Consider the following 25661-nt stretch of genomic DNA (forward strand, 5'->3'; position numbering starts at 1 on the left):
TGAAACAGGCAGGGATTGAGGGATGCTGGGAGAGCCTGAAGGCCAGGTCCAGCTTTGATATGGTAAATAGGCATCTCAGCCATTTGTCCCAGGTTTGAGAGGTGGAAGGACAGGACCAGTTTCCTTCAGTTGTCCTTGGACTGCCACACGCGTCCTGGTGCATCCACACACAGTGAATAAAGCAAAGGAGAGGAAAGAAAACGAATAGAGCCCGGCCACCTGGACTGGGTCTCCTCACTCTACCTAGCTGTGGACGACCTTGAATTCCTGATCCTCCTGCCTCCACCTACAGAGTTGGAACAGGTGTGTGCCACCACGCCTGGTATCAGCTGGGATTTCTGGCTGATGGTCAAGTTCAAAGGTTCTGGGTGTGTTGGCCTGATTGCTGCGTGGTGCCCGGGGGGGAGGAATGGCTGGGCATTGTTCCCTTTCTACTCTTTCCTAATGTCTGAGTCTCAGGAGGGCACCTGCCTGTCAGCTCAGCACCCAGGAGGATGAGGCAGGAGGATCACTGGATTCCAGGCCAGCCTGGGCTACATAGCAAGAACTTTTTTTTTAAGTTTTTTTTTTTTTTTAAATTTTACTTTTATGTGCATTTGTGTTTTGCCTGCATGTATGTCTGTGTGAGGGGGTCAGATCCCCTGCAACTGGAGTTACAGACAGTTGTGAGCTGACATGTGGGTGCTGGAATTGAACCCAGGTCCTCTGGAAGAGCAGCCAGTGCTCCTAACCGCTGAGCCATCTCTCCAACCCAGAGAAGTGCTTAAAAATAAACTAAGGGTTGAGAGATGGCTCAGTGGTTAAGATCACTGTCTGCTCTTGCAGAAGATCTGGAAACTGAACCCAGCTGCTCTCAGTCGCCTGTAACTCCAGCTGCAGGTGTGTGTGTGTGTGTGTGTGTGTGTGTGTGTGTGTGTGTGTGTGTGTGTGTGTGTGAGAGAGAGGGGGGGGAATCAGATGTCCCCTTCTGGGCTCTGAGGGCAGTGTACTCATGTGCACATACACAGACACACACGCACATCCATAATATTCTTAAGAGTCTTTTTTTTAAAGATAAAATTAAATTTTAAAAAAGAGAAGGGCTTGTTGGGCCTGCTGGCACATGCCGATCATTCCAGCACTTGGGATGTGGAGGCAAGAGGATGAGGAGTACAAGGGCATTGCTGGGAGATGGTTGGTACCTGCCCTGAGGGTTCCACGTGAATGTTGGGCACGGTGGCTGTACCCCTAGCACTGGGGAGGCGAAGACAGGAGGATCCTGGGCTCACTAGCCAGCCAGCCTGTTACCAGGCTCAGTGACAGACCCTGTCTCAAAAAAGCAAGGTGGGGAGGCTGGAGAGAGGGCTCTTGGTTAAGAACCCTGTTGGGTCATCTTGAGGACAAAGTTCAGATCCCGGTACTCGTAAAACAAGCCAGGTGCATCCACAAACTCCACTCACCCCAGCTCTGAGCAGGAAAGACAGGACTGCTGGGGACTGCTTGCTGTGCAGGTGAGAGGTCAGCCCCAGGTTCTGGAAGGGAGGGATCGGAGGAGCAGAATGATGGAAGAGGTTATGGACGCCCCTTCCGGCCTACACACACACACACACACACACACACACACACACACACACACACACGGTAATAAATAATGTAATTTAAAAGCCCAGAGGGGCAAGCGTATGTCTCAAGGCACGGAAGTGCTTGTTGCTCAAGTCCAGTGTCCCCGTTTGGACCCTGGAAGCCATGTGAAGGTGGGAAGAGAGAACTCACTGCTGCCCTTTGACCTCCAGGTGTGTCCTGCAGGCCCACACAGGTGCATCACAGAAACACACACACACACACACACACACACACACACACACACACTCTGAAGTTTAAAAAATAAGGAAGACACCTTTAATCCCAGCACTTGGGAGGCAGAGGCAGGAGGATCTCTGAGTTCAAAAAGGTAGGAGGGGGCAGTGTAAACAAAGACAGTCCCAGAGGGACAAGAGGTAAAGAGCATCAGACACAGGCACACATGTACATATATATGCACACATAAATACATATACATCTATGCACACATATACATATATACATACATACATACACATGTGTGCACATATTTATACATATACACATGTAGTTTGAATGTAATTGGCCCCCATAAGCACATAGGGAGTGGCACTATTAGGAGATGTGGTCTTGTTGGAGAAAGTGTGTCACTAGGGGAGCAGGCTTTGAGGTTTCCTATGCTCAAGATAACACCCAGTGTCTCAGTTGACTTCCTGTTGCCTTCTGATAAAGATGTAGCCAGCACCGCATCTGCCTGCATGCCGCCATGCTCCCTGCCATGATGATGATGGACTGAACCTCTAAACTGTAAGCGAGCTACAGTTAAATGTTTTCCTTATAAGAGTTGCCGTGGTCATCAGGGCAGTGGTGGTGCACGCCTTTAATCCCAGCACTCAGGAGGCAGAGCCAGGAGGATCTCTGTGAGTTCGAGGTCAGCCTGGTCTACAGAGCGAGATCCAGGAGAGGCACCAAAACGACACAGAGAAACCCTATCTCAAAAAACAAAAAAAACAGGAAAGTTGCCATGGTCATGGTGTCTCTTCACAGCAATACAAGCCCTAACTAAGGCAACATATATACACACATATACATATGTACACACATATGTATACAGATCTATATACACATGCATATATACACATACACATATATACACATGTGCTCACATACATTCATAAATACATAGACACACACATATGCATGCATGTATGCATATACACATGTACTGGCTGGCTTTGTGTCACCTTTACAAGCTAGAGTCATCAGAGGAAGGAGCCTCAGCTGAGGAAATGCCTCCATGAGATCCAGCTGTAAGCGTTTTCTCAATTAGTGATCAATGGGGAAGGCCCAGCCCATTGTGGGTGGTGCCATCCCTGGGCTGCTGGTCCTGGGTTCTATAAGAAAGCAGGATGAGCAAGTCACAGGGAGCAAGCCAGTAAGCAGCATCCTCCATGGCCTCTGCATCAGCTCCTGCCTCCAGGTTCCTGCCTCGTGTGAGTTCTTTTATTTTTTTTAAAATTTATTTATTATATATACACACACCAGAAGAGGGTACCAGATCCCATTATAGATGGTTGTAAGTCTCCATGGGGTTGCTGGGAATTGAACTCAGGACTTCTGGAAGAGTAGCCAGTGCTCTTAACCTCTGAACCATCTCTCCAGCCCTTTAAAGGGTTTATTTTATTTTTGTTTTATTTTGTTTTGGTTTTTTTTTTCGAGACAGGGTTTCGATGTGTCTGTCGAACTTTGGAGCCTGTCCTCAGACTTCCTCTGTAGACCAGGCTGGCCTCGAACTCACAGAGATCTGCCTCTCTCTGCCTCCTGAGTGCTGGGATTAAAGGCAAGTGCCACCCTCCCCCATGTGAGTTCTTGTCCCAACTTCCTTCAATGATGAACAGCAATGTGGAAGTGTAAGTTGAATGAACCCTTTCATCCCAACTTGCTTTTTGGTCACGGTGTTTCACTGATGCTGTAGAATAAGCCTTTTGTACACTGTGAATATGTTTTGCTCTCATTGGATTAATAAAGGCCAACTGGTCAATAGCTAGGCAAGAAGAGGTTAGGTGGGAGACCCAGATTGATGATGCTGGGAAGAAGGAGGGCAGAGCCACCAGCCAGATGCAGAGGAAGCAGGAGATGAATATGCTGTGCTAAAAAAAGGTACCACCACATAGTAGAGCACAGATAAGAAATATGGATTAATTTAAGTTGAAAGAGCTAGTTAGTAATAAGCCTAAGCTATCAGCCAAGCATTTATAATTAATAATAAGTCTCTGTGTGGTTATTTTGGGAGCTGGTGGTCCCAATGAAAAACTCCACCTACAATTGAAGCAATGGAAACCCTAACTAAGACAACATACATATACACACATACATACATATGCACACATATACATATACATACACACACAGTGCATATATAACATGCATACATATACACACATTTACATATACATATACACACATACATATATACAGATGCATACATATACCCATACATAATGCTTTTTTTTCAGTACTGGGATGGAGCACAGGGCCTTTGCAGATTCTAGGCACCGTCTTGCTACTGGGTCGCACCCCCAGCTCTGTTTTTGTTTTTATGGGTTTTTTTGAGGCAGAGTCTCACTATGTAGCCCGGCCTGGAACTCTGTGTATAGATCAGGCCAGCTTTAAAAACTCACAGAAATCGCCGGGCGGTGGTGGCGCATGCCTTTAATCCCAGCACTCGGGAGGCAGAGGCAGGCGGATCTCTGTGAGTTCGAGGCCAGCCTGGGCTACAGAGTGAGATCCAGGAAAGGCGCAAAGCTACACAGAGAAACCCTGTCTCGAAAAACCAAAAAAAAAAAAAAAAAAAAACTCACAGAAATCTACCTACCTCTGCAAAGTGTTAAGATTAAAGATGTGTGCTACCATGATAGGCTAAGATTTTACTTTATGTTATTGTATTTCATTTATTTTTATTTGAATTTATTTTTAATTAATTTATTTTTTGTTTGTTTTGTTTTGTTTTCTGAGACAGGTTTTCTCTGTGTAGCCCTGGCTGTCCTGGAACTTGCTCTGTAGATCAGACTGGCCTCAAACTTACAGGAATCCACCTGCCTCTGCCTCTTAAGTGCTGGGATTAAAGGCATGCACCACCTTGCCTGGACTTTTATTTTATTTTATTTTATATTTTTTGAGACAGTCTCCACAGCCCAGGCAGGCCTCGAACTTCTGATCCTTCTACCCCGACAACTTAGTGCTGGGATGATGGATGTGGGCCATCACACTTGCATTATTTAATTTATTTTTTAAATGGCATCTCATTATGTGGTCTAGAGTGGTAGAGAATTCATCTCCTCCTCCCTCAGGATTCCAAGTGCATTATTTTTCTCTTTAGCATTATCACATTTTATTTTATTTTACTTCTGTGGTAAAGATGGAACCAAAGCCGGGCGGTGGTGGTGCACTTTAATCCCAGCACTCGGGAGGCAGAGGCAGGCGGATCTCTGTGAGTTCGAGGCCAGCCTGGACTACCAAGTAAGTTCCAGGAAAGGCGCAAAGCTACACAGAGAAACCCTGTCTCGAAAAACCAAAAAAAAAAAAAAAAAAAAAAAAGATGGAACCAAAGCCCTTGTTGGATGTGTGGCAAGCTTTGACCACTGAAACACACCTCATCCATCAATGAATATTTACTGAGTACTAAGCACTGTTCTATCTGCTGAATCATGCAAAAATACTGATGATTTTCTGGGTTGGGGCATGGCTCCGCCATAAAGTGTCTGCCTAGAATCCCCAGTGAGGGGCTGGGGGTGTGGTCAGGGGTGGAGCCCCGCCTAGAATCCCCAGTGAGGGGCTGGGGGTGTGGTCAGGGGTGGAGCCCCGCCTAGAATCCCCCAGTGAGGGGCTGGGGGCGTGGTCAGGGTGGAGCCCCGTCTAGAATCCCCCAGTGAAGGTCTGGGGGCGTGGTCAGGGTGGAGCCCCGCCTAGAATCCCCAGTGAGGGACTGGGGGCGTGGTCAGGGTGGAGCCCCGCCTAGAATCCCCAGTGAGGGGCTGGGGGCGTGGTCAGGGCGGAGCCCCGCCTAGAATCCCCAGTGAGGGGCTGGGGGCGTGGTCAGGGTGGAGCCCCGGCTAGAATTCCCTAGTGAGTCACTCATCCCCATCATTAATACCAGAGTGGGGGGGAGGGGAGATGGGGAGGAGAGGGGGGAGAGAGAAATGGAGAGGGAGGAGAGGGAGAGGGAGAGAGGAGATGACAGTGTTCTTACACACTGGTAGATAACAACTTAAGGCAGAGTGTGGCAGTCCAAACCTGTTATCCTGGTAGTACTTGGAAGCCTGAGGCAGGGGGATGGTATGTTGGAGTCCATCCTGCATTACATAGTGAGGCAGGTAGAAGGGGAAAACAAACAAACAAACAAAAATGGAGACAGAAGGATTGCCATTTTCAGGCCAACTTGAGCTACACCACGACAGCCTGTCTCAAAACACCTTTTTTTTTTTTTTAAAGCCCATTCAGACTTTTTTTTTTTTTTTTTTTTTTTGGTTTTTCGAGACAGGGTTTCTCTGTGCAGCTTTGCGCCTTTCCTGGGACTCACTTGGTAGCCCAGGCTGGCCTCGAACTCACAGAGATCCGCCTGCCTCTGCCTCCCGAGTGCTGGGATTAAAGGCGTGCACCACCACCGCCCGGCCCATTCAGACTTTTACCACCATGTGACATTGCTCCCTGTCTACCTGTCTGAGAAACGGGAACTGTTGACCTGCTGCAGACTTATTGGGTGGTTTTGGTTTGTTTATTTGGTTGGTTCTTTTGTTTTTTTCGAGACAGGGTTTCTCTGTGTAGCCCAGGCTGTCGGGAACTCACTCTGTAGACCAGGCTGGCCTCGAACTCACAGAGACCTCCCTGCCTCTACCTCCCAGCTAATCTGTCCTTGAAATGAGGTCTCATTAGCTCAGACTGGCCTCAGACTCGCTATGTAGCCTTGCACTCCAGATCATCCTGCCTCCATCTCCTGAAGACTGGGATGACAGGGCATGCTGTCGTCTCCTGCCACGGCGGGCGTGGAACCCAGGGCTTCCTGCACACCAGGACAGTGCTCTCCCAACAGAGTCCATCCAGCCCTGGCCCTCTTGAGACATTTTTAAAGCCCTGTTTTACCTCATGTGCACGAGCATTTGCTTGCACATATGTCTGGTGCCGCACAGAGGCCAGAAGGGGCAGTTGGGTTCCCTGGAACCAGAGTTAGGGGTGGCTGTGAGCCACCATTGTGGGCGCTGGGAATTGAACCCAGGTCCTCTGGAAGAGCAGCTGGTGTTCCTAACCTCTGAGCCGTCTCTCCAGAGCCCCAGCAGGATTTTTTTCCTTTTCTTTGGAGACCAGGTCTCCAAAGCCTAGCCCAGCCTTAAACTCCCCATCCTCCTGCCTCTGCTACTGAGCTTTGGGGATGACAAGTGTCTCCACCACAGCTGGTTCTGTGGGTGCTGGGGTAGACCTCGGAGCTTTGCATGGGTTAGCAGAGCACTCTGCCCACTGGGCGCTGCTCTGTCCAGCCCCAGGGTTAAAGCAGTCACTCCCCTCACGTCTTGCTCCTCAAGTGCCAGCTTGGGTGGCCTCCCTCCCTTCTCACTGTCACCCAAACAGCACCACCCTCCCTGCCGCTGCCCAGGGCGGCCTCGGTGCCCTACCGTGCACATCTGCCAGGCTATCTGGTGCAATAAGGGAGCCACCCAGCAGGTTTTTCCTCTTAGCCTGCTCCGGGGGCCCTGAGCTGTTCTGTCCCCACCTCGCCTGGGCTGGGCATTCCTAGGCTCGCTCACTCAGCTGGCGCGCCTCTGCCAGGCACAGGACACATGCATCAGCACCAGAGCAGAGCAAAGATGCCCAGCGTCTTTGCCTACCAGAGCTCTGAGGTGGATTGGTGCGAGAGCAATTTCCAGCACTCGGAGTTGGTGGCTGAGTTCTACAATACGGTGAGGGCCTGGGCAGGGGCTCTGGGAAGGGTGGGATGAGGTAGGCTTACAACATGCTGGATTAAGACACAGTACCTCCACAGGGAATCTCGTTTGAGCGGTTGGCTGTCTCTGTGTGTGGCCAAGCGGATCAGCTTGTATTCATTCATTCATCCACCTTCATGTAGAACTGAGATCAATGGCAGGTTTTTAGACTAATTTCTGATGGTGCTGTGATGGTGGATGCACTGGCAGCCTTTAGGACTCCCAGAGGAGGCACTTTGAGTCAGTGAGGTTGTCTGGAGGAAGTAAGGATGCCTGTCCATTTTTTTCCCCCCCGAGACAGGGCTTCTCTGTGTAGCTTTGGCACCTGTTCTGGAACTCACTCTGTAGCCCAGGCTGGCCTTGAACTCAGAGATACACCTGCCTCTGCCTCCCAAGTGCTGGGATTAAAGTCATGCACCACCACCGCCTGGCTGGATGCCTGTCCTTTTACCTGCAATCCCCCAGTCAAGGATGATGAATGCATCCCACTTTTCCCCTTTCATGATCCTATTTGAACCACTCCAATTTTTACCTTCCTGTACCTGATGTACCGCAACACAGGGAGTACTCAACTCTCGGTACTTCACACACGAGGATGGTGTTGGAGAAACTTGAAGGATGCAGGCAGGTAGAAGAGGCTACTTGAGCTTGCTGTCACTGCCTGGAACAGAGTTGCTCAGCCGTGGGAAGCATCAGCACTTCCCTTTTCTGGAGACAGGTTCTGGAACATGCAGCCCAGGTTAGCTGCCATGCGTGTCCTATGGCGTTTGGATCTGAACGCTGGGACTGGAAGCTCACACCCACCACACCCAACGCTAGCTTTTACTCAGTGCTTGCTCTGTGCACATGGTACAGACCTTTCACCTCCACAATCTCATCTGATCCACACAGCCTCATGGGGAGACAGGGAGACGCCAACAGGGGTGTCTCATTGTGCAGCAGGTACTTCAGGGGACGGAGCTAGGTTAGGAACGGGCCTCCTACTTAAAGCCAGACTTTGAGCTTCAGCTTGGTAGATCCAAGACACATTTGTGTGTGTGCATGTGTGTGTCTCTGCATGCGTGTGTGTGCATATGTGTGTGTATGTGTGTGTGTGTGTGTGTGTGTGTGTGTGTGTGTGTGTGTGTGTGAGTGTGTGTTTCCTTGCAACAAAAATGCAGGAGGGGCTGGTGAGATGACTCAAGGGGTAAAGGCGATTGCCCACAACCTGACATGCTGAAAGGCGAGAAGGTTGTCATCTCACCTCTGCCCCGCCTAGAATCCCCCAGTGAGGACCTGGGGGCGTGGTCAGGGTGGAGCCCCGCCTAGAATCCCCAGTGAGGGGCTGGGGGCGTGGTCAGGGTGGAGCCCCGCCTAGAATCCCCAGTGAGGTGCTGGGGGCGTGGTCAGGGTGGAGCCCCCACTTAGAATCCCCCAGTGAGAGTCTGGTTTCTGTGTGGTCCGTCTATGGTCCTCAGTTTCCATCTGGTTATTGGACCAGTTTGAAACTACCATTTGGGAGAGGCCAGAGAGGACTGGGTTTCTACAGTTACTCTTTATAATTTCGAGGAAGCCCTTATGATCCAGAAAATTCTCTGGCCGGCTCAGTCCACCTTGATGGGTCCGCCTATAAAAGATGCCTAGAGAGTATTGAGTCAGGTTTGGCTGTGGCTCTGCCTCTCATCCCCAAGTGTCCATTGTGCCTACCCCCAACCCCTCCCCAGCAGCCCTAGTCCACAGCAGTGCCCATCACAACTGGAGGGTCACCACACAGCCCAGGAGAGAGAGAGACTTCACACCCTCAGCCACTGGGACATTTCCACGCGCAGTCCGGGTGTTTCACAAAAAGAGAGTGAAACTTCCCTCAGCATGAATCCGTCTGGCTTTTTGTTCCTTCATTTTGTTTGGGCCTTGAGACCCTCACCCCGCCCGACCTCAACCCTCCAAGTACATTTTTTTTATCAACTTATTCTGTGTGTGGGCGCTCACCTGTGTGGAGGTCTGAGGACCAGACCTAACTGGTGAGAGTTTCTGGCTGTGTGTGAACTGGGTCTTTTTTTTTTTTTCATGTGCATTTGTGTTTTGCCTGTATGTATGTCTGTCTGAAGGTGCCAGATCCCTTGAAACTGGAGTTACAGACAGTTATGAGCTGCCATGTGGGTGTTGGGAATTGAACCTGGGTCCTCTGGAAGAGCAGTCAGTGCTCTTAACTGCTGAGCCAGCTTTCCAGCCCTGAACTGGGTCTTTTTCCAGACTTTACTTCTACTGCACCAAGGCAGAGAGCCCTGGGGAATATGTAAATGAACCTGGATAAGGTTGTAAGCCAATAAAACTTTATTGGCAGTAGCTGGGCAGGCGTGGTGGTGGCCCAGCCTGCCAACCTCAGCAAGGTGAGGCAGGGAGATATTATCAAGAGTTAGGCCACCCTGGCCTGCGTGGTGACTTCCAAACTAGCCTGGGCTACAGTGTGAGGCTGCCAACAGGACAGGGTGGAAACTGAAGGGGGAGGAAGGAAGGAAGGAAGGAAGGAAGGAAGGAAGGAAGGAAGGAAGGAAGAAAACCAATCATGGTGTGCACCAATCATCCCAGCACCCCAGAGACTGAGGCAGGAGGATTATCCTCAGTGTCGCTTCAGCTACTTGGCAAGTTGGAGGCCAGCCTGCCCTGCTGGAGACCCTGTAAAAAAGGGAAAGATAAGTTTGTTTATTTTCAAGACATAGTTCTCTTTATAGTTCTAGCTGTCCTGGAACTCACTTTGTAGGCCAGGCTGGCCTCACACTCCTGCCTCTGCCTCCTGAGTGCTGGGATTAAAGGCATGTGCCACCACTGCCTGCTTTCTTGTCTATTCTTTTTTTTTTTTTTTTGTTTTTGTTTTTTTTGAGACAGGGTTTCTCTGTGTAGCTTTGCGCCTTTCCTAGGACTCACTTGGTAGCCCAGGCTGGCCTCGAACTCACAGAGATCCGCCTGGCTCTGCCTCCCGAGTGCTGGGATTAAAGGCGTGCGCCACCACCGCCCGGCTTCTTGTCTATTCTTAATAATTTTTTTTAGACAAGGTCACTATACATAGCACTGACTGTCCTGAAACATACTATGTAGACCAGGCTGGCCTCATATTCACCAAGAACCGCCCGCCTCTACATACAGAGCGCCAGAATTAAAGGAATGCACCACCATGCCTGCTAAAGAAACTTTTAAATTGCATTTTGCGAAGACTTATTTTCGTCAGGAATGGTAACCAAGCTTTTAATCCCAGCACTTCATAAACAGAGGCAGGTGAAAATCTCTGTGAGTTCAAGGCCAGCCTGGTTTACAAAGGGAGTTCCAGGACAGCCAAGGCTATGTAAAGAAACACACTGTCTCAAAGTAACCAAAAAAATTAAAAGAATTTTTAATTATGTATACATGTGTGTGGGGGCGGTATGTGCATGTGAGTGTGGGTGCCCTTGGAAGCCAGGGGTGTCTGATCCTCCAGAGCTGGACTTATGGTCACCAGCTGCCTGATACTCATGCTGGGAGCGAAACTCAGGTCCTTTGCAAGAGCACTGTTAGTCACACTTTGTGTGTGTGTGTGTGTGTGTGTGTGTGTGTGTGTGTGTGTGAGTGTGTGTGTGTGTGTGTGTGTGTGTGTGTGTGTGTGTGTTGGAACAAGGAGAAGAAACATACACAGAAGCTGAGTGTGTGGCCAAGGTACGAGGTGCCTGATTGCTAACTGAGGAAGGAGGATGCGGGGTACTAGAAATGGTGGCGTTAAGGCTGTGGCGTGGGAAAGCACGACCTGTTGGGAAATGGCTGGTAACGTTGAAGAAGCTGGACCAGGTCATATGAAGATGGAACCAGGGCCAAACCAGAAGCAGCTGGCTGAGGGGATGCACGCCTTATCAGAGATCGTGGGGGAGTTGTGGACCCTGCGGCACAGCATGGCCGCAGCTGGAGTACCTGGATGACGTACGGACACCAGCTGAAAGAGCCAAGGAGGAACTGTGGGGAGGCCCAGAGGTCAAGAGTGGGGAAGAGCTGGCTTCAGTGGGACAGAGGGTGACCTTGGGAGTCACAGCTGTTTGCACCTGTTTGCACGGGCCTGCTGACTTCGGGTTTGCTGAATGCTCAGGGGAGCTCCCAGGCTCCCAGGCTCCCAGGGACTGTATTTCTGTACTTATCTTCAGGTGTGTGTATGTGTGTGTATGTCTATGTGTCTGTGTGAGTGTGTGCTATATGTGTCCAGGAGCCTTGAGAAAAAGGCACTGGCCGCCTGGTGCTGGACTTACAGGCACTTGTGAGCTGTCTGATGTGGGAGCTGGGAACCAAACTTGAGTCCTACAAGCGCAGCAAGTGCTCCTAATTGCTGACACGTCCTCTCTCCAGCCCCAAGCGACTGTGAAGATACAGACCACACAGCCCAAGCAAGTACAGGGAGGCAGGAGCTGGAGACCAGGGCAGGGAACATGTGGAAGGGGCTGTGGGCTGCCATCCGCCATACTCTCCCATGTCCTCCTCTGAGCCAGCTTACTGTTGGCCACCTCTGGCTCTTCCCTGAACGCTGTGTACCAAGGATGGAGGTCCAGGCCTCTCTGGTCCACTGTCTGCAGCCTCTGTGTCCCCGTTTATTCTTTGTCGGGAGTAAAAACACCTGAGTACAGGTTAGTTCAGACAAACAGACAAACACGGAGGTGGGTACACCAGAGAAGAGGCCAGGATTACATGGTTACTAGTGAAGGGTATCTGCCCCAGCCCATGGAGTCAGGCTTCTCTGGGTCTGTGTGTGTGTGTGTGTGTGTGTGTGTGTGTGTGTGTGTGTGTGTGTGTGTGTGCGCGTGCGCGCAGGCGTGTGTATTCATGTGTGTGCATGTGTAAGCCAGAAGTCAATGTCAGGTGAAGTCCATCTTGTTATTTATTTATTAAGGTCTCATTATGTAGTTCTGGCTGTCCTGGAACTCGATCTGTAGATCAGGCTGGCCCCGAACTCATAGAGATGTGCCTGCCTGTGCCTCCCAAGTGCTGAGACTAAAGATGTGCTCCACCACTCCCTGATCACCTTGTACTGGGAATTGAACCTGGGTCCTCTGGGAGAATGGCCAGTGCTCTAACCCTTTAGCCATCTCTCCAGCCCCCTACCTGGCTTTTTTTCTCTCTCTCTCTCTCAAGATTGATTTATTATGTATACGTATACAGTGTTCTGTCTGCATGTACACCTTTATGTCAGAAGAGGGCACAAGATCTCATCTCAAGCCACCATGTGGTTGCTGGGAATTGAACTCAAGACCTCTGGAAAAGCAGCCAATGCTCTTAACCTCTGAGCCATCTCTCCAGCTCCCTACCTGGCTTTTTAAAGTGGGTTATTAGAGTCTGAACCCAAGCAGGGTGGTGGTGGCACACACCTTTAATCCCAGCACTTGGGAGGCAGAGCCAGGTGGATCTCTATGAGTTTGAGGCCAGCCTGGTCTGCAGAGCGAGTTCCAAGACAGCCAGGGCTACACAGGGAAACTCTGTCAGGAAAAAATGAAACCAAACCAAACCAAGCAAACAACAACGAAAAGAATTTGAACCTAGTCCCCATGCTCACCAGGCAAGGACTTGCCGGCTGAGCCATCTCCCGGCCTCCCTGGCTCTCTGTGCGTTGGTGGCCTCTGCCCTGCTGGCTCCTAGGGTGGACAGAGACATCCAAGTCAATTTCCACATTTCCTTCTTCACCAGCAAAGCAAGGAAGAAGCAGCCGGTGTGTTCTGGGCTCTGGATACAGAGGGGGTCAAAATAGACAGAAAACCCTGCCTGGGTGGGTCTGGTGCTGGAGGGTGGGTCTGGTGTTGGAGGGTGGGTCTGGTGTTGGAGGGACAGACAGACACTGCTGGTATCAAGGGTGCAAGAAGTCAGGCAAGGATCCTGGATGGGAGAGTTGAACTCCGTCATTCTGACAATGAGTGAATGAATGAATGAACTTTTGTTTTGAGACAGGTCTTATGTAACTAAGACTGACCTCAAACTGTGTAGGCAGGGATGACCTTGAACTTTTGATCCTTATTCCTGCAGCATCACACTCAGGCTAAAACCACTGAATAAGTGGGTTATTAGAATCTGAACCCAAGCAGGGCGGTGGTGGCACACGCCTTTAGTCCCAGCACTCAGAGGCAGAGGCAGGTGGGTCTCTGTGAGTTCCAGGCTAGCCTGGGTTACAGAATGAGTTTTAGGACAGTTAGGGCTACACAGAGAAAACCTGTCTCAACAAAACAAAACAAAAAGAAATACAGACAGGGCCGAACAAGCCTCTACAGCTCGTGGTGTGTCCTAAGCATCGGATAAAACTTGACGCGGGGCAGTGAGAGGGCATGGCAGGAAAGGGACTTGTAGCTAAGCATGATGACTTGAGTTTGATCCTTGGGACCCATAGGTTGGTCACCAACCTCCACAGGCACGTCATGCAACCTCCTGCCCCTAATAAGTAAATACATGAAAAAAATAATCCAAAGCTGTTTCTACAACAAACACAGCAAATATTATAATTACCATTGACATTTATTAATACTATCTAATACGCTATATTTAACTGCAACCCTCATAACATTCCTTTGAAGTAGCTACTCTTTCCCACCCCTTATGGGTTTTTGCAGTTTTGCTATGTAGCCTGGGCTGGCCTGGAATTGGCAATCCTCCAGCCTCTGACTCTTTCCACATTCTAACAAGAGGGAAACAAAGGCTCGGAGAGACCTAGTTACTTTCCCAGGGTCACACAACAGGAAACTGCACGGGAACCTGCTTCACAGCCCTTCTTGCTTAACTACTGGGCTGGGAGGCTGCCTAATGACTGTTAAACCACCACGCCGATGGTAATTCCTACAGGTAAGTCTTGTCCTGAAACAGGCACTGCCTCCAGGTACTCCGCCCCAACCCACAACCCCAGGCAGGTGAAAAATGGTAGCAAGTAATCCTGGAGGGGGAGTGGGGGTGTTGTAGATGACAGGTGCCCTCTGTGGGAACCAGAATGTAGGATAAAGGGTGTCAAGGTGACTCCTGGAGACAGTCCCTGACTCAGTAGACCTAACAGGTTCTCCCTACCACCTCTCCCTGCCTCCTCCAAATGCACAGTGATATGTAAGTGGGATTTGTTATAGTGATTTTTTATTGGTTTACAGTACTGGATATGAAAACTATAACCTCTTCAAAGCCAAGGGCTGTAGCCTGAACAACACACCTGGTCTCCTCACGTGAAGATTCTAGGCAGGGCTGCATCCCTGTCCCTGCCCCCAGGCCCTCACTGTGGGGCTCCACCCTGACCACGCCCCCAGCCCCTCACTGGGGGATTCTAGATGGTGCTCTGTTGGGGAATGTTATTTTAAGGTGTGTTACTTTTGTTTATGTTGCATTTGTTTAACTCTGTGAAGCTGTGTTACTGTGACTGTCTAAAACACTGATGCTCTATCAAAGAACTGAACAGCCAGTAACAAGGCAGGAGAAAGGATAGGCAGGGCTGGGAGGCAGAGAGGATAAATAGAAGGAGAAATCTGGGAGAAGAGAGATCTAGGAGCGAGAGAAGGAGGACTCCAGGCATTAGCCACCCAGCTACACAGCCAGCCACTGAGTAAGAGTAAGATTTATAGAAGTAAGAGACCAGGAAAAGCCCAGAGGCAAAAGGTAGATGGGATCATTTAAGTTAAGAAAAGCTGGCAAGAAACAAACCAAGCTAAGGCCAGGCATTTATAATTAAGAATTAGCCTCTGTGTGGTTTATTTGGGAGCTGGGTGGTGGGCCCCCCAAAAGAGCAAAAACAAACAACAGCGATTCCCCCTGACCACGCCCCCAGCCCCTCCCTAAGGGATTCTAGGCAGAGACCCCACCTCTGAGCATTCCCTGAAGTCTTCTTTCCAACTTCTATTTTGAGACAGGGTCTTGTTATATAGTCCAAGATGCTTTTTTTTTCTTGGAGTCTTTTTTCCTTCTCTCTTTTTTTTTTTTTTTTTGTTTTTTTTTTTTTAAAGGTTTATTTATTTATTTATTATGTATACAATATTCCTCCTGCATGTTGCCTGCAGGCCAGAAGAGGGCGCCAGATCTCATTACAGATGGTTGTGAGCCACCATGTGGTTGCTGGGAATTGAACTCAGGACCTCTGGAAGAGCAGTCAGTGCTCTTAACCTCTGAGCCACTTCACCAGCCCCCTCTTTTGTTTTTTAATGACAAAGTCATTATAGCTGTGCTTGTTAGTTTATCAGTTCGTCACAAGCTAGGGTCATCTGTGAAGATGGAACTCCAATTGAGACAATTCCTCCCTCAGATTAATCTGTGAGCAAGCTGTGGGGTTTTGTCTTGGATGAAGATTGATGGGGAGGCCCAGCCCACTGTGGGTGGTGCCATCCCTGAGCTGCTGGTCCTGGGTTCTATAAGAAAGCAGACTGAGCAAGCCATGGGGAGCAAGCCAGTAAGCAGCATCCTCCATGGCCTCTGCATCAGCTCCTGCCTCAGGTTCCTGTCTGGAGGTCCTGTCCCAATGTCCCTTCATGATGGTCTGTGATGATGAAATACACTATCTACTCTCCAGGCTGCTTTCAGTTACGGTATTTATTCATCACAGCAGAGAAAGCAGACTGATGTGAAAGTGGCCTGCAATCCTGGCTGCCTCACAGGGATCTGCCTGCTTCTGCCTCTCAGGCTGGGACTAAAGTGGTGCTCTACCACACTCAGTCTTTTTTTTTTTAATTATTATTTAAAAGAATTTTTAAATTTAAATATATTTTGATTATACTCTTCCCCTCCCCCATGTTCTTCCAGATCCTCTCCCCCTCCCTACTCATCCAACTTTAAGTTCTTTCTCAAAAAACAATTCAAAAAACAAAAAACAGAGGTTGTGGCGCCGAGTTTGAGGCCAGCCTGGTCTACATAGCAAGTTCCAGGACAGCCAAGGCTACACAGAGAAACTTTCTCTTGAAGAAACAAAACAATCAAACAAACAAAAAGATGAAAACAAAAACTGTCACAAGAAGTTAGACAAGACAAACCAACAGAAAGAAAAGAGCCCAAGAGCAGACACAAGAGTCAGAGACCCGCTTATTCACACCCTCAGGAGCCTTGTAAAAACACTAAGCTAACGGCCATAACATGCACGCAGAGGACCTGGTGCAGACCTGAGCAGGTCCTGGGCTTCAGGTCATGTGAGCCTTGCTCAGTTGAGTCAGGGGGCCTTGCTCTCCTGGTGTCCTCCATCACCCCCTGGCTCTCACCCTTTCTACCTCCTCTTCCATGGGTTCCCTGAGTTCTGAGGGGAAAGGACTTGATAGAGACATCCCATTTAGAGCTGTGTGTTCTAAGGTTTCTCTCTCTCTCTCTCTCTCTCTCTCTCTCTCTCTCTCCCTCCCTCTCCCTCTCTCCCTCTCTTTCTCTCCCTCTCTGCATAATGTCTCAGCCTTGTTATTTTGGTAGCAGATGTCAATCATCTGTCGTAATGGGTTCCACTGGAACACTTTCATACATGTACACAGCATGGCCTGACCTCAGTCCCCTTTATCCTCTCCTGCCCCCCTTCCACTCCTGTGGGTCCTCCTCCTCTTCCCAACCAGTCCTCTTCATTTTCAGATCATTTTTCTCTTATCTCATGACCCACTTGCTTGCATGAGAATGGATGTATTTTTAAAAATTTTGATTATTTTAAAATAAAATTTATTGATTTGTGTGTGTGTGTGTGTGTGTGTGTGTGTGTGTGAGAGAGAGAGAGAGAGAGAGAGAGAGAGAGAGAGTGTGTGTGTGTGTGCGCATGCCATGGTGTGCATGTGGCCGTCAGAGGGCAGCTTTTGGGAGTTGCTTCTCTCCTTCCACCGTCTGGGCTCCAGAGATCAAACTCAGGTCATCAGGCTTGGCTGCAAGCGCCTTTACCTGCTCAGCCCTCTCACTGGCCTGATGTCTGTGTCACAGGTCACCTCTAGACACTGGGGAATGTATGTATTTGTGAATGTGTGTGTGCACTCGTGTGTCTGGATGTGCGACACATGCACTATCGCACGTGTGTGCAGGTCAGGGGCCAGCCCTGGGTGCCGGTCCTTGCTGTCCACCTCCTTAGAGGTGCCTGTTTTTGTTGTGTGCTGCTGAGTCGCCCACACCGAGCTGGTACGCTTCTGGTGGTTCTCCAGTCTCCGTCTCTCGCCACTCCATAAGAGACCAGGGTTCCAGCTGCACACTGCTGAGTCTAGGATTGCATGGGTCCTGAGGATTTGAACTCAAGTCCTCAGGACCTGAGTTCACCCACTAAACTGTCTCTGGGGCCCCCAAGGCCCCCCCTTCACCTTGGTTTCCTCTGTCTTGGCTTCTGGAGTAGCTGTGATCACAGGCCAGCTCCACAGCCGGCAGGTCTTCTTTTCCTTTTAATATTTATTTTATTTTTTAATTTATGTTCGCTGCTGTTTTGCCCACACGTGTGTCTGTGTGAGGGGAGGGTGTTGAGTCCCCTGGAACTGGAGTTACTGACAGCTGTGAGCTGTCGTGCAGGTGTCAGGAATTGAACCTGGGTCCTCTGGGAGAGCAGCCAGTGCTCTTGACCGCTAACTGGCAGGTGTTCTTAACCTGACAGAAACTGTAACCACAGAGGCCAGTAAGTCCTGGGGCCTTTGGGTCAGCAATGCTAAGGGTGATTGTGCCTATTTCACAGGCCAGATGTGGATGCAGGAGAACCATTCCAGAGCTTCACGGTTATTAAACAAGGGAGCAAGGATTAAAGCCCATGCTACTTAGACCCTAAGCACGGGGATCAGAGGAAGCTCTGAGTGAATGTGTGCATTTGACATGACCACAGCTGTATCAAGGACCCCAACGCCTCACACCCAAGGGAATGGCAAAGCCTTCTGGGATGAGACTCAGGGAACTGGCAAGGTCCTCCGCTGGTCTGAGTGTGGGTGTTGACAGTGTGTGCAAAAACAAGCAACCTTAGCTCCCTCCTCAGAGATCTCCACAGCCTGGAACGGCTCCCTTACAGAGACTTCCACGGGAAATAGTAAACCACGATGTTCAGCCATGTATCGTGAGCCTGCCTCCTCCATTCCGACAAATGAAATAAATGCTTTGAGTATCTTGGCTGTTGCTAGTACATCTCCATCAGAGGGCGTGGCCCATCTGATCTGTAGGTGTCTGTGTGTCTGTCTTGTCTTGATTTCCTCATGCCTCCAGTCAAGTTCCCAGTACTAGGCTGTGCAGGACTTGACACCTATTCCTGTTAATTGTGACCCATCCAGGGGCTGCAGAGGCGGCTCAGGGGATAAGCATGCTCTTCAAGCATGTGGGCCTGAGTTCAAATCCACAGCACTTGCATAAACAGCTGGACATATCTGAGCATGCACGAGACCCCAGCACTGGGAGAGTGGAGACTGGTAGATCTTGAGAGTTTATGGGCCCAGCAGAAATGGAGAGGTTCAGTGAGAGACTCTGGCTCACCACAGGAAGGCAGAGAGGGATGGAGGAAGACATGGAACACACAACTCCAATGTGGTCTGGAAGTAGACAGTTCTAGATCTATTTATTTATTTATTTATTTATTTATTTATTTATTTTGGTTTTTCGAGACAGGGTTTCTCTGTGTAGTTTTGGTGCCTGTCCTGAATCTCACTCTGTAGACCAGGCTGGCCTCAAACTCAAAGAGATCCACCTGCCTCTGCTTCCTGAGTGCTGGGATTAAAGGTGTGTGCCACCACCGCCACCACCGCCTGGCTTGATAGTAGATTTATTTTGTTTTATATGTATGAGTGTTTTGTCCGCATGTATGTTACGTGCACCTTGTGCATGCAGTACCCATAGAGCCCAGAAGAGGGCATCAGATCCCCTGGAACTGGAGTCACAGATGTGAGTCACCATGTGAGTGTGAGGACAAGAGTCTCTTGAGGCTATGCTCTTAACTGATGAGCCATCTCTCCAGCCTTAAGTAGATGGTTCTACAACTGAAGTTTTTTTGTGATTCAAAAACACCATCAAATTGCTTGGTTCAGCCAGGCATAGTGGATCCACCTTCCATCCTGGCACTTGTGAGATGGAGGCAGAAGGATCATGAGTTCAAGGTTATTCTGAGCTGTTTCATAGCACTAAGGAAAATAAAACAAAAACACTGCTTGATTCCTTCTTTATTAATTTACGCATGTGCACATTTGCATGCACCACAGCATGAAATATGGAGGCCAGAGGACTGCTTTCATGAGTCAGTTTTCTTCTTCTATCATGTGGGGTCCTGGGGATGGAACCTAGGTAGACAGTTGTAATCAGAGTTTCTTCTGTCCTGTCCAGTCCCATAGCCACTTTTAAAATAATCACTCAGAGGCTTAATATTAATTACACACTGTTTGGCCTATTGCTCAGACTTATTACTAACTAGCTCTTACAACTTAAATTAATTCATTTCTATTAATCTATGTTCTCCCACATGTCTCGTGGCTTTACCTCTGTTCAAATACATCTTGCTCCTCTGGCAGCTGGCTGGTGTCTCCCTCAACTCTGCCCTTCTTTCTCCCTATATTCAGTTTGGCTTTCCCACCTAGCTATATTCTGCCCTGCCATAGGGCCAAAGCAGCTTTATTCATCAACCAATAAAAGCAACACCTATTTGCAGCATACAGAAGGACATCCTACATCGGACAGCCTTGGTGGCGAGCACCTTTACCCACTTAGCCCTCTTGACAGCCCATTTCTACCTTTCTAATCTGTCATTCCTACTCACATGGTGGTGTGCATCTGTAACATCTGCATTCAGGAGGATAAGTTGGAAGGCTTGCTTTGCTGCCGAGTGAGACCCTGTCCCACAAAGAAAGGAAGGAAGTAAAGAGAGAGGAAACAAAAGAGAAGGGAAAAAGAGGGAAGTGGAGGGGAGGTAACTCCTTTACCTTTAGAAACACAACCTGGAAGCAATGGTTATACCTGCATCTCATTGGCCAAAATCAAGTCACATGGCTGTGTGTAGCTGCAAGGGAGCCTGACAAGCACTTCTGCTATGATAGAAGAAGTCAGAGACTCAGATCAGTGTGGCTAAGGTGTTAGTAGTCTCTAGGGTTTACCTTGTACATGACCAAGGCACTCACTGTTTATCTAAGAGGGAAGAAGGAGGATGGTTGTGGAGAACTTGTGTGGTTACCTGTCATAGCAAAGTACTTGGCAAAAGCAATTTAAGAAAGAGTTTATTTTGGCTCTCAGGCTTTGCAGGAGGGAATGCATGCTGGTGGGAGCATCAGATGACAGTCTGTGGGAGTCAGTTGTTCCTTCACTGAGTGGGTTCCAGGAATCTAATTCAGGTCATCAGGCTTGGCAGCAAGCACCATTACCTGCTGAGCCCTCTTGCAGGCCTTCAGGTCCCTTTCATACAATGGTGTAATGTTAGTTTAGAGCCCATGCAATTCCCCATAGTCTTTAAATATTCTTTAGATAATCTTCTCCTTAGACAAGACAGCTGTTGTGCACAGGTATTGCTGCATTTGCTTGTCTCTCTGTTGGAGACAGGATCTTACACCATGACAGGGTCCTACACTGTAGCCCAGGATGACTTGGAACTCCTGGCAGTCCTCCTGCCTCAGCCTCCAGATCTATGAGATTACAGGCATGTATCACCACATTGAACATTTCCTAAATGCATGTATATATTTTGGTTTTTTTTTTTTTTTTTTTTTTTTTTTGGTTTTTCGAGACAGGGTTTTTGAAACAGGGTCTCACTGTGTAGCCCTGGCATGTCTGGAATTCGCTCTGTAGACGAGGCTGGCCTCAAACTTGGAGATCTGCCTGCCTCTGCCCTCCTGAGTGCTGGGATTAAAGGCATGAGCCACCATGCCTGTCCTGGATATTTTTAATCCACAACTACAGAGCCCACAAATTTAGAATTTCCCTCTAAGAGGAAAGTGGGGGAGAACATATGCAAAAGGTTTAGTGGGTCCTCAGTGCTTCCCTCACCAAGCAAATGAAAGAACCAACAGAATAATGGATGGAATGAAGGAGCTATTGATGGCCCAAGGATAGCCTGGATCAGGGGGAGTCAATGAACTGGCTTAGAGGAAGAGCCTCTGCCTAGAACCCCCTAGTGAGGGGCTGGGGGCATGGTTGGGTTGGAGCCCACCTATAATCCTCCAGTGACGGGCTGGGGGCGTGGTCATGTGTGGAGCCCACCTATAATCCTCCAGTGAGGGGCTGTGGGCGTGGTCAGGGTGGAGCCCCACCTAGAATCCCCCAGTGACGGGCTGGGGGTGTGGTCAGGGTGGAGCCCCGCCTAGAATCCCCCAGTGACGGCCTGGGGGCGTGGTCAGGGTGGAGCTCTTTCCTAATAGTCCGTTAAAGGTTCAGGATTTCATTAGTAACAATGATGATTTTGTTTGTTTGTTTTTTGAGACAGAGTCTCACTGTGTAGCCCTGGCTACCTGGAATTCTCTATGTAGATGAATTTGGCTGGCTTTGAATTCACAGAGATCAACCTGTTTCTGCCTCCTGAGTGCTAGGATTAAAGACCAGTAATACTAATGAATAACATTTTTTTAAATGAGGTGAGGGCTGGCACACACCTTTAATCCCACTACTCGGGAGGCAGAGGCAGGTTGACCTCTTTGAGTCTGAGGCCAGCCTGGTCTAACATAGCAAGTTCCAGGACAGTCAGAGTCATACCATGAGACCCTGTCTCAAAAAACAAAACTAGCCGGGCGGTGGTGGCGCACGCCTTTAATCCCAGCACTCGGGAGGCAGAGCCAGGTGGATCTCTGTGAGTTCGAGGCCAGCCTGGTCTCCAAAGCGAGTTCCAGGAAAGGCGCAAAGCTACACAGAGAAACCCTGTCTCGAAAAAGAAAAAAAAAAAAAAAAAAAAAAAAAAAAAAAAAAAAAAAAAAACAAAACTAAAATCAGGAAGATGTTCTGGGATGTTGATATTTGAGTGATGGACAAATCCTGGTTCGTTCCTGGATAGCCCAGATGATGGAGCAGCTATGGGTGAGCCCTCGGTGGACGGGAGCTCCTGCCCTTTTCCCATCTAACCAGCTTGGTTCTCGCTTCTCCTGCAGTTCAGCAATGTGTTCTTCCTCATCTTTGGACCCCTCATGATGTTCCTCATGCATCCATATGCTCAGAAGCGTACCTGGGCCATCTACGGGGTCTCAGTCCTCTTCATGGTCATAGGTATGTGCTGGTGTGCGAAGCTGTGGAAGCATTGTGGAAACGGTGCCTCTTACAGCCTCTGCTTGCCTCCGCCTACCCACAGGTCTGTTCTCCATGTATTTCCACATGACACTCAGCTTCGTGGGGCAGCTGCTCGATGAGATCTCCATCCTGTGGTTGCTGGCCAGTGGCTACAGCGTGTGGATGCCCCGTTGCTACTTCCCCAAGTTCACCAAGGGGAGCAGGTAGAGCAGGGGCACCCTCTGTGGACCCCGTGTGACCTTCCCTTATCCCAGATCCTCAACTTGGGACCATTTGAGAGAACTTCAAGTCCCTTCCTACCCCCAGGCCACCCGAGAATTTTCTGAAGATCTTTTATGACTTACCTAGGCTTGCACATACCTGTCCCGTTACCACCTGGAAAGTCGGGGAGCTTTTCCTAATTCTAGGCCACCTGCGGGGAGGGGAATTCTAGGAACCCATGCAAGGAACCCTCACAATCCTTATGCAATACCTGTTCCCCATCTCCAAGCTTCCCTGAACCCCTCACCTGACCTTACCAGGCCTCTTGAATCCTGCCCCTGCCTCCCTCTTCATCCTCCCAGCCCACTTCAGGCTCCCTTTAGTTCTGGTCTGGTACCCCTGGGTTCTCTTGAACCCTGTCCTTCCTGAGCAGACCTGAAGAAACTCAGAGGCTCCTCCTGAGCCCAGCTGGACTCCCCAGAGTTCTTGGTTTGTCAAATGCTCCAGCACCCCTGAGACACCTGCCCATCCCATCCCTCCCTCAGGTACTACTTCAGCTGCTTTGTGATTCTGACCACTATAATCAGCACCTTCTTGACATTTGTGAAGCCCACGATCAATGCATACGCCCTCAACAGCATCGCCATACACATTGTCTACATTGTGCACCAAGAGTACAAGAAGTGAGTGCTAGGGGCTGGGGGCGTGGTCAGGGCGGAGCCCCACCTAGAATCCCCCAGTGAGGGGGCTGGGGGCACGGTCAGGGCGGAGCCCCGCCTAGAATCCCCCAGTGAGGGGGCTGGGGGCGCGGACAGGGTGGAGCCCCTCCTAGAATCCCCCAGTAAGGGGCTGGGGGCGTGGTCAGGGTGGAGCCCCGCCTAGAATCCCCCAGTAAGGGGCTGGGGGCGTGGTCAGGGTGGAGCCCCGCCTAGAATCCCCCAGTGAGGGTCTGGGGGCGTGGTCAGGGTGGAGTCCCGCCTAGAATCCCCCAGTGAGGGTCTGGGGGCGTGGTCAGGGTGGAGTCCCACCTGGAATCCCCCAGGGAGGGGCTGGGGGCGTGGTCAGGGCAGAGCCCCGCCTACAATCCCAGTGAGGGACTAGGTGCTCAAGTGTAAAGGCCCTACTTAACATGTAGTAGTGTATGGGTTCTACTCCCAGTACCATAAAAAGGCAATTGTTAATGCTTTTTAGAAAGCGAGTGGTGGCTGCAGCTGCCTAGAGGGCCTCCGTTCTCCCTTGGAGTCCCGCGCTCTTCTCCAGTGTTCTGTGCTCTGAGCGTTGTTCCCTGACTCCCGTCTCCTGCGGGGGGCGCCCATTCCCCATGTTGACCCGTTAACAGGAAGGGCTTCAAGGCGGTCTGTGTGCCAGCAAACAGTCTGCCTTAAAACATGCTATACATTCATTCACTCACTTTTATTTATGCGCATCACGGCGATGTGTGGGGGTCGGAGGTCAAGCAGTGACAGTCAGTTTTCTCCTTCCGCGGTGTGGGTCCTGTCCATCAAACTGGGGCTGTCAGGTTAGCGGCAAGCGCCTCGGCCTGTTGAGCCGTCTCAGCGGCCCAGAGCCTGTCTTATTTTAATTTTTAGTTTTGGGGTTTCATGGACCCACACTGCACCGGGACTGGCTGTGAAGCAGAGGACCTTGAACTCCTGTTCGTCCTCCCTCCTGGCCATACAGGTGTGCGCCACCACCTCCAGCTCACAGCTCGTCCTCCTTTCCCTTAAGATGTTTGTTCCCTTCCATATGTTTGTTGTTTAGTTCTCTGTTTTGACACGGGGTCTCCCTGTGTAGTCCTGGCTGCCCCGGAACTCTCTATGTAGACCAGGCTTGCCTTGAACTCACAGAGATCCTCTTGCCTCTGCCTGCCCCTGTACTAAAGCAGAGTTTAACTTTTTTGATAATTACAGTTCCCTTCCCCTTGCCCCAAGTGCTGGGGATTGAACCGAGGGCCTGTCACATACAAGCCAGGCCCCTCTACCGTTGAGCTAGAGCCATGATAACTATGTTTTCTGACTCATGCTGGCCCTCAGTGATCAGGGCAACTCAATAGAGCCAATGAGAAACATTGTTTAAAAAAGAGATTGTTTACAAAAAGAAAGGGCAGAGTGAAGAAAATTCCCGAGAGTGGGGCTGGATCCTTGTGGTGATAGGGGTGGGAGTCTCGGAGTGTTGGGGGACCTGAGGCAAGGGTACTGGGGTTGAGGCAAGAGGGAGCAATTGCAAAATTGGAAAGTAAGCAGGGAAGCACAGGATCCTGAGGTCAGAGGTTTCAGCCCAGCCTGGGCTACATGGTGAGTTCAAGGGCAGCCTGAGATACATTGCAAGGCCTGGTCTCGAAATGAAAATGTAACCTAAACCCAACTAAACTGGTAGTGAGTAATGCTCAGGGGCAGCACCTCCTTGGCAGAGACTCTGGCCTCCGGCTGCTGGGACAGTTGGCTTGAGAAGCTGTAAGGAGGTGGCTAAGGAGAGTGTCCTTCTACAGGGATGTTGTTGTTGGTTTTTTACTCTTTGCTCTTTTGGGGGGCCTACCATCCAGCTCCCAAATAAATCACACATGGAGGCTTATTCTTAATTATAAATGCCTGGCCTTAGCTTGGTTTGTTTCTTGCCAGCTTTTCTTAACTTTAAATTGTCCTGTCTACCTTTTGCCTCTGGGCTTTTTCCTTTTCTTACTTCTATATATCTTACCTTCACTCTTACTCCGTGGCTGGCTGTGTGGCTGTGTGGCTGTGTGGCTGTGTGTCTGTGTGTCTGTGTGGCTGGGTGGCTGGGTGGCTATGTGGCTGGGTGGCTATGTGGCTGGGTGGCTGGGTGGCTGGGTGGCTATGTGGCTGGGTGGCTGTG

The 25661-nt window shown here is 49.8% G+C and overlaps 1 protein-coding gene across 1 annotated transcript in view; it reads left to right on the forward strand.

The window, feature by feature from the left end:
* Positions 1-7370: 7370 nt before the first annotated feature.
* Acer1 (alkaline ceramidase 1) overlaps positions 7371-25661 on the forward strand; it is a 21920-nt gene continuing 3629 nt past the window's right edge. The window contains exons 1-4 of the mRNA XM_052745696.1: positions 7371-7490; positions 22475-22589; positions 22672-22813; positions 23357-23494. Of these exons, the coding sequence (XP_052601656.1) occupies positions 7371-7490; positions 22475-22589; positions 22672-22813; positions 23357-23494 (515 nt within the window). The remainder of the gene's footprint in view (positions 7491-22474; positions 22590-22671; positions 22814-23356; positions 23495-25661) is intronic.

This window comes from Peromyscus californicus, unplaced genomic scaffold, assembly GCF_007827085.1.
Source record: "Peromyscus californicus insignis strain IS unplaced genomic scaffold, ASM782708v3 Scaffold_1__1_contigs__length_55948999, whole genome shotgun sequence".
Classification (NCBI taxonomy): Eukaryota; Metazoa; Chordata; class Mammalia; order Rodentia; family Cricetidae; genus Peromyscus; species Peromyscus californicus.